At 42.0% G+C, this 9,160-nt stretch overlaps 1 protein-coding gene across 1 annotated transcript; it reads right to left on the reverse strand.

Annotated features, from left to right (window-relative positions):
• Positions 1 to 2,934: 2,934 nt before the first annotated feature.
• Positions 2,935 to 8,657, reverse strand: LOC134461468 (transmembrane protein 179B-like). The gene is made up of 3 exons (XM_063214397.1): positions 8,510 to 8,657; positions 6,468 to 6,546; positions 2,935 to 3,141 (listed from the first exon to the last, which is right to left on the reverse strand). Exons 1-3 carry the CDS (start codon positions 8,611 to 8,613, stop codon positions 2,935 to 2,937), a joined length of 390 nt encoding a protein of 129 aa, XP_063070467.1. The 5' UTR covers positions 8,614 to 8,657.
• Between the last annotated feature and the right edge of the window lie 503 nt (positions 8,658 to 9,160).

Below are 9,160 nucleotides of genomic sequence, written 5' to 3' on the forward strand. Positions count from 1 at the left end.
GTGCAATTTTTCCAGTCATAATGAATACTTAGAATTTGATGGTGGTGGTAAGTATTCATGAAAAAGGTAACATTAGTGAATGGGTAGCATGAATTCTGGAAATTAACAACTAAAAATCTCACACAGTGTCCCTTTAAATGCTAACGAAGAACAGAAGGCCATTTCAAGGGGTATGCCACTAGTTTGGGGCTTAATACAGTTAAAACCAGGTGGCCAGGGTTTATAAAGGTGGTAAAGTGTCTTATTTTTCATGTATGCCGTTGTCTAGTGAAAGTCAATGGATCCGTGTAGCATGCTACATAGCCTACTTTCACTAGCTTAGCGACATACTCCCTCTTTTAACTTGTCTTAAAGCAAGACAACGGCTTACATGAAAAATAAGACACTTTACCACCTTTATAAACCCCAGCCAACGATTTTAACTGTATTAAGCCCCAAAATAGTGGCATACCCCTTTAACATTGAACAAATATCAGACAATATATAAATAAAAGTGTAACAAATTTGCGCACTGTGCAGATTATCTAATAACCACCACTTTGATATGACATATCTAAGCTCAGCGGCTCATATTAAACCTCCCCTTGAGTTAAATAGTTGAGTTTTACCTTTCTCCTGTACTTTCAACCGTTCTCTGAGTAGGGCAGTGCAAATTTTACCTCCATGCTAGCAGTTAACATTGAGTCCTATGAGACCAGCTGGCGGCTAACTGGTCTCATGGGAATCAATGTTAACTGCTAGCTTGTAGATAAAGTTTGCACTGCCGTCCCCAGCGAACGGTTGAAAGTAAAGGACAATGGTAAAACCCTATTATTTAACTCTAGGGGAGGTGTAAAATAAGATTATTTCCAAAAATGGGACAGTATCACTTTAAGTTTTGAAGTGATAAAGTAAGACAATTAGTCTTAGTAACGTGCATAATGAGCAAACCCCAGAACATGTGACAGCAGCTACATCAGGACCACTGGCTGTGATGACGAGAAAAAAATTACTCTGAAGTATTGAAAACTTGCTGCAACTTTGCCATGAGCAGGAAGCTTTCTTCTGTTTTTGACATTCTTCTTATTTTTTTTCTCTACAAGTTTGCGGTCAGATTGAACTATCTTCTGGCCTAGACAGGCCGCGCCCTCCTAGTGACGCAACGCCTTCAGAATTGCTTCTAGTCAGGCTAGGAGCAATACAGATATAGTTTCTGATCCTCCCACTTTGTCGGGAAGCATACAACCAGTAGCAAACCAAGGGAGGCGGGTCAACCATGCAGCTTGGGAAATGTTCACTGTTACACTCTTGGTCAGACCAAGTATCGAATAGATTTAAAAGTCGATGATAATCAGGGTACAGGCCCCAGGCCTTCTGCATGTCACCCCCGGTCTAATGTAAATTACAATCCCAGTCTGAGATTGTCCAGCAGTTCGAAAAGAACGCGCAAGGCAGCATGGGTACTCCCAGGCTAAGTCTGAGCGGCAGCCGGGCTCAATTGGCCAGTTATCATACAGTAGTCTTCGGCTGCCATAGGCACTGCCCAGAGAGTTTACTTGCATTGAACTGACACTCTCAGTAGTGAGGGGCTAACAATACTGTGTATGTCTGTACCACATTAGACCATTGGAGAAACAGTTAGGAATCTGAACAATTGAATCCAATACAGTGGTACTTTGTGGTTTTTGGGAATTCAATAGAAATTTATTCATAAAATGCTGAAAAAACATGACAGAAGCCACGTTTTGCTACAAAACGTGTTATTGAATACCAGTGAACACCAGTAAACGCTTCATGAGTTGCCCATTCTTGTTCCTACGTATCCTACATTAACCGGAGAGCAGCGGCCATTTAACTCACCACCCATTAGTCCCACTACTTCATCACAAAGACCTCACAGGTTGAAAAGTTGTGCTGTATTTTCACTTGCAGGTTGAACTATTGTACAGTTTTTCTACTTAGTAAGTCACAGCAAGGGAGCTTTGTGCGGATATTTGAAGAGTTCAGATGCAAACCCCCCTAAGTGCCTTTTCAGAAAATAATCTTAATTCATTTTTATTTAATACAAAGCTATCAAAATTGCATATTTTTTTAATTTTATGTATGCAATATAACTATTTATATGTATCATCAAGTACATGAATGTAAACCAAACCAACAACGGGGTTCTCTAAAAATATAGAAGTGCAGGTCTTCAGAAATGGAGTTAGGGGTTTTGCATCTGAACTCTTTCTTGTTTTTTTCCTTATGCATTCTTTACGTAATATCCGGCTCCCACAATAACTGTTTCTGTGTGCGCATCTGACCCGTTTTGACTAGATTACACATGGTCCCCGTATCCAGCAGGTCTCCAGCAGCTCATCAAACAACTCAGTGACAGTTAAACAAGTCAAATGTCAATTCCAATCAAATACTGTAGCTATAAATGTAACAGTCACAGACATAGTAACAGTCACAGACATAGAGTAGCAGTCACAGAACAATCAGACAGCGAAGTCAAAACTCAATGCCAGCCATAGGCCTATAATAGTTGTAGTCTTGGTCACCCACAGTCATAATAGTAACAACAATCATACATCAAATAGCCAGACCATGCCGGCTATATACTGGGACGGTGGTAGCTCAGGTGGTAGAGGAGCCGTTCGGCAACCCAAAGGTTGCAGATTCAAGCCCCACTGGGCCTGACTCCATCGTTGTGTCCTTGAGCAAGATACTTAACCCCAAGTTGCTCCTGGTGGCAGGGTGGTACCCTGCGTGGCAGCCAAGGCCACCGGTGTGTGAATGTGAGGCATGCAATTTAAAGCCCTTTGAGTGCTCAAAGTAGTGGAAAGACGCTATATAAATGCAGTCCATTTACCATACTGTAAATTGCCGAAGGAGTCACAGGCGAACTGTAGTGTCATGCAGCAGTCAGACTCATGTAAGTCATGTAACACCACAGCGCCAGACATGAGCTCAGTCGGAGTCATAAAAGTCAAAGTCAAAGGATGGCAAGTGGTCTCCCAGGGTGAAAGGGCTTGTCCCCCCGCTGCCGTATCCCAGGCTTGGTCCTGAGACCACGGGCCCCCCGCTGGTCTCACCAGGTCCCCCTCCGTCCCCACGAGGAAGGCACGCCAAGAACCCAGACACCAGCAGAAAGCACAGGCTCACCCACACACACAGCTGAGGAGAGGAGAGGAGAGGAGAGGAGTGGAGGAGAGAGGAGTGGAGGAGAGAGGAGTGGAGAGCGGAGGAGAGAGGAGAGTAGAGGAGAGGAGAGGAGGAGTGGGGAGGGGAGAGGAGAGGAGGAGAGTTGGGAGGGTAGAGGAGAGGAGAGGGAAAGGAGAGGAGGAGGAGATGAGAAGAGAGGAGAAAAGGAGAGGAGAATGAGATGAGAGGAGAAAAGTGGGGAGGGGAGGAGAGGAGAGGAGAGGAGAGGAGAGGAGAGGGGAGGGGAGGGGAGAGGAAAGGAGAGCAGAGGAGAGGAGATGAGAGGAGAGGAGATGAGATGAGTTGGGAGGAGAGGAAATGAGAGGAGGGGGAGAGGAGAGAAGAGCAGAGAGGAGAGGAGTGGGGAGGGGAGAGGAGAGGAGGAGAGTTGGGAGGAGAGGAGAGGAGAGGAGAGGAGAGGAGAACGAGAGGGTAGAGGAGAGGAGAGGGAAAGGAGAGGAGGAGGAGAGGAGAGGAGTGGGGAGGGGAGAGGAGAGAACAAGAGTTGGGAGGAGAGGAGAGGAGAGGAGAGGAGGAATAAAGATGAGAGGAGAAAAGGAGAGGAGAATGAGAGGATAGAGGAGAGAGGAGAGAAGAGGAGAGGAGGAAAAGGAACGATAGGAGAGGAGTTGGGAGGAGAGAGGAGAGGAGAGGAAAAGAAAGAGGAAAGGAGAGGACAGGAGAGGAAAGAAAGGAAAGAGGAGAAGAGAGGAGAGGGTGTGAGATGAGAGGGGTGGAAAGGAAAGGAAAGGAAAGGAGAGGGTATATGAGGGGAGAGGAGAGGAAAGGAGATATGTCAGGAAAAAGGAGAGCATATCAATTACAGGTCACTGATTCTTGAAAGTTAAGCAAAAACATGTCCCTGCAGTAAAATATTAATTCTGTTTAAAATCAACTAGATTTTCACAAACAAAATGAACCCAGGTAATGGCCAAGGGGTATGTCACACGAATACACAATTGTTTGAAATATTTAAGTGTAATTTTATTACTTTTCATGGCTATAAACCTGTCCACACCCTGTAAAAACGCCTGTCCCAAGGACTGGCATCATCATTTCAATTGACTTAAAATACAAAAATCACTAACAGAATTGAACAATATCACCATGATGTGGAAGACCATATTAAAGTGGTTCTACAGATGTGCACATAGTGGATGTAAAACAATATTTACTATTATTTACTAATTGCTCAAAATGTGTCCAGCATATTGGTCACCACCGTCAGATTTTTTCTAAAAGACAATAAAATCAGGTATGCACAAGGTAATTTTCATTACTGAGAACCCCTTTTCAAACCTTTAGCTCTACTGCATACTTCACCATCACTGAAGCTCCTGTAAGTTTACTATTTTGTCCTCAATTTGTTAATTTGTTTGGACACTGGTACTGTCCCAACCATAAACTGTCAACACCGTCGGGGGTTTTAATAGTATTGTATTACATTAATGTTAATAAATATAATTTTTTTCAGAAAAGGTATGAAGCACCCAAGAAACAGAGCTAATGTGAACAAACAATGCATAATATTTAAAAGAGTGTTTTTTTGTCTCACACCGTCAGATGTCACCACCGTCAGATTTTGTTCTGCTCATCATGTTGTTCCATATTTTACTAAATTGTGCTGGTTAATGAAACATTATTAGGCATGTTAGTAATAATTGTGATCCAAAATGATACTCTAGCCACCACTGAGGTGCATTTGGAGGTTTTTTTGTCAGAAAACCTGACGGTGGTGACATCTGATGGAGTTCACCAAAAAACACATGTTTCACATGTTTTTGACACGTTTTAAGAATATGCATACAATAAGTATCTACAGTTATGTTGAATTGTTAAAGTAATTCACTTTAATACAGTAAACATGTGTTTTTACTTCTAATTCTGTCTGCCGCTGTTGACAAAACAAGAAAGAGCCCATTTTATGAAAAATGTTAAACATGGGGAGCTTGGCCAATGCATTCCCTGCACAGCCAAGACCTACATCTATGATAATACACCTCTTTATTTTGGATTTGAACAACTTAAACGCTGTTTTTACCACATTTTCAACAACCAGTGGCTTACTTCCTAGATAATCTAACTAATGAAGTAAAAACACATGCTCATACTGTGCACACACAAAAATAAAGTGTTTATGCAAGATGCCATTGACTTGAGAGGGCTATTTATTTTGCTAAATGCAGGTACTAATTAGGCCACTTTCACCACTCTCAGATTACTGTCACCACCGTCAGTTCTTAAATCACCACCGTAAGAAGGAGTTTTGGACATTTTAAAGGAATGTGCTTACAACATTTTCCTTAGGAGTTGTTGAAATATCAAAGGAATAGCCAATTTAAGCCTACACGAATATTTGTGAAATTACAAAAAATTGTTTGTTGTATTTAGGTGTTAAGTAAGCATCGTATGACGGTACGTATTTTAAAATTAGAACACATGAAACAGTATTAAAATAGAACAAAAGTGAATTTTCAACATTTAAAGGCATATGTGTGAACCAAAAAATACACATAATCACTTAAAAACTCAAGATACATATGCAACCAAATCAATACAATTTTAATAACTTTTAATTGTGTCTGACGGTGTTGACAAAAAACAAGGTATGATCGGAGAAAAGTCTGATTTCTGAAAAAAATACATAATGGAGAGATTGGCCTTGTGCATTTCTGAAAAGCCAAGACCTTAGTCTACGAGGATATACCATATCATTTTGTAATTCACTTTGTTTTTTTCTGTCAACATTACAACCTGTTTTAGCCCCTTTCTCAAGAATCAGTGTTATATAACTGTTTAATGTATCCCTTACATTTTGTTGCTACAATGCATATATTTGTTTAAATGCTTTGTCGTTTATTCAACATGGGCTATATATGGTATTGAAATTAAACCCCTTAAAATCAAGAGCGCTTCGCGACCCACTGTGGATCTTTGGCGACCCACAGGTTGGGTACCGACCCATAGGTTGGGAACCACTGTTATAGAGGTCAGTGACCACAGCCAATGGGAATGCTTGAATGCTTTGCCTTCTGCCTGTACGGACATACTCTTGTCTCCTCAATCTCTCGTATCGCTTGCTGCTGCACTCTGTCGCTTGAATCGCGTCGCCGCTGGTGTATCTCTGCAGTTACACATGGCAAATAGATTTGTGTTGAACAAATAAATTCAGATGAAATTCTGAGGTACCATGTGTTTGTGTGTGTGTGTGTGTGTGTATGTGTGTGTGTGTGTGTGTGTGTGTGTGTGTGTGTGTGTGTGTGTGTGTGTGTGTGTGTGTGTGTGTGTGTGTGTGTTACCTCTGCACTGTGCAGATGAGTGTAGAACTGGTGTCCACTGTTGGGCATCGTCCAATGAACGTCCTGAGCATCTTCACACCTGCACACACAATTCACACACTTGTAACATATGAGATTATTGAATGACTCACTGTTACACTGTTGATGCTACTTCAAGGAGAGTTTGGGCCTGTTTGTGCTAGCTCTCCCCCCACTGAGGATGTGGCATCCCCCGTGGTGCCACTGGCCCTAGCCAGACAGCAAGAAGGACACTTTTGGTGTGGGGGGATGCCGTATATAAACTCACCTCAGAGATTCCTCAGAGATTATACTTTTACACACTATTTTTCCCCTATGTGCATGTCCGTGTGTGTGTGCATCTATCGCGACAGAATTGTACTGTACTACGTATATTGCACTCTATTGTGATTTACATTAATAACTTGAAGTGTGTTGTTGGTAACGAGTGGCACAGCTCTACTCTACTCTATTCTACTCCAGTCTACGGAGAGTATTTATATTCTTCTCACCTGTTGAATTGTGGCAGTGGTAAAGAATGGCGAATGGCGAAATTTTAGAAAAAAAGAGGTATCGCACACCAATAAAGTCTTTCTTGAGGTGCTGGCTTCTTGAGCATATCAAGTAAGTTTGAAGAGGGCCGGACGGCCGAAATGTCACTTCACCAATAAACTACAACGGGCACTCGGTAGAGCGCAAACCTTCGCCTACGCCACTTATTTTTTTTCTGGCCATCTTCAGAGTGTGGGGCATAACATTCTCCAAATTTTGGTGTTAGTTTCATTTAAATCGGACCGGAATATCGTAATATTACATTTTTGGCCCAGTCTTGACCTCTTATTCAATTCAGCATGCACACGTTGTTCTGGCATATAGTGCTTGGCAAAGAAAAACGTTTTTGACCTTTTCGTGACCTTGACCTTGACCTTTGACCCAATCACTCCCAAAAAGTAATCGATTGTTCCTTGGGTCATGACCAATCATCCCACCAAATTTCATAAAAATCGGCTCAATTTACGTTTTTGACCTTTTCGTGACCTTGACCTTTGACCCAATCACTCCCAAAAAGTAATCGATTGTTCCTTGGGTCATGACCAATCATCCCACTAAATTTCATAAAAATCGTCTCAATTTACGTTTTTGACCTTTTCGTGACCTTGACCTTGACCTTTGACCCAATCACTCCCAAAAAGTAATCGATTGTTCCTTGGGTCATGACCAATCATCCCACTAAATTTAATAAAAATCGGCTCAATTTACGTTTTTGACCTTTTCGTGACCTTGACCTTTGACCCAATCACTCCCAAAAAGTAATCGATTGTTCCTTGGGTCATGACCAATCATCCCACTAAATTTCATAAAAATCGGCTCAGTTCTGTCTGAGTTATACAAAGTACAAACATCATCATTCACAAATAAATAAATACAAAAAAAATACACAACAAATACACATACGACTTTGTCTCGGCGAAGGTAAACATGAAGCAGAGTGTGCGGCCTTCTTTTCATTTTCTATAAAATATTCTGGCGTAATATATTCTAGTAGTCTTTTAAATTGTGGTTGTGTTAGAGAATGGCTTAACATATCCTGGCATAATATACCTGTACATGTATTCTAGTACTCTTTTAAATTGTGGCTGTTAGAGAATGGCATAACATATTCTGGCGTAATGTATTCTAGTACTCTTTTAAATTGTGGCTGTTAGAGAATGGCATAACATATCCTGGCGTAATATCCCTGTACATGTATTCTAGTATTTCTTTAAATTGTGGCTGTTAGAGAATGGCTTAACATATTCTGGCATAATATATTCTAATGCAGTGATTTTCAACCTATGGGCCGGGGCCCACTGGTGGTCCCTGAAGGTAATCCAAGTGGGCCGTGAAATCATTTTCTACGAATTATAATCATATTGTGGTGTGTGTTGCTATTGATTTATTTGAGTTTTATCTTTATTGGGTCAGAAATGGGCCCTTAACATTTGTGACAATTTCGAGTGGGTCCCACGTTGTAGAAGGTTGGGAACCGCTGTTCTAGTGCTCACCTGTGGAAGAGTGTGGGTGGTAAGGAATGGCAGAGTTGGTCCGTGCCGATCTTGAGGACGCAGCCAGTGATGAGCAGGAAGAAGGAGAGGAGTAAACACATCATTCCTGTCACCACACGGCATGGGCACCCCCTGAAAACGCACGCACGCACGCACGCACGCACGCACGCACGCACGCACGCACACACACACACACACACACACAGTGAGCAGGACAAGAGCACTACCTAAACATACAATCTATTCACTTCACGTCTTTGTATAGGCCTACACAGCATCAATACAGGTATGATCTGATAGGTCAGTCAATACCCCTATCTATATGAGGCTCAAGTTGAATTTTTACTAACTCCGGACTTTGCTAGTGTAATGCCTTGTTCAGACCAGGAGCGACCAACGCGAACGGAGCGACGGAAGTTATTATTTCTCTATGGAGGGCATGCGACCGGTGCTACCAGAGCGAATTCGCCAGGGGCGAAGCTTCTAGAGCGTCCAGAGCAAATTTTAACCATTGAAGTCAAACTAATCTTATGGTAATGAGCTATGACACGGTTCGGTGAAAACCAATTGGAATGTACATATCAACGAATGTCCCAGGCTATCAAGCCAGAGCCGTTATGTGATTAGCTAATTCAAACGTGTTAATGTCGC

The sequence above is a fragment of the Engraulis encrasicolus genome, chromosome 13 (assembly GCF_034702125.1).
Source record: "Engraulis encrasicolus isolate BLACKSEA-1 chromosome 13, IST_EnEncr_1.0, whole genome shotgun sequence".
Classification (NCBI taxonomy): Eukaryota; Metazoa; Chordata; class Actinopteri; order Clupeiformes; family Engraulidae; genus Engraulis; species Engraulis encrasicolus.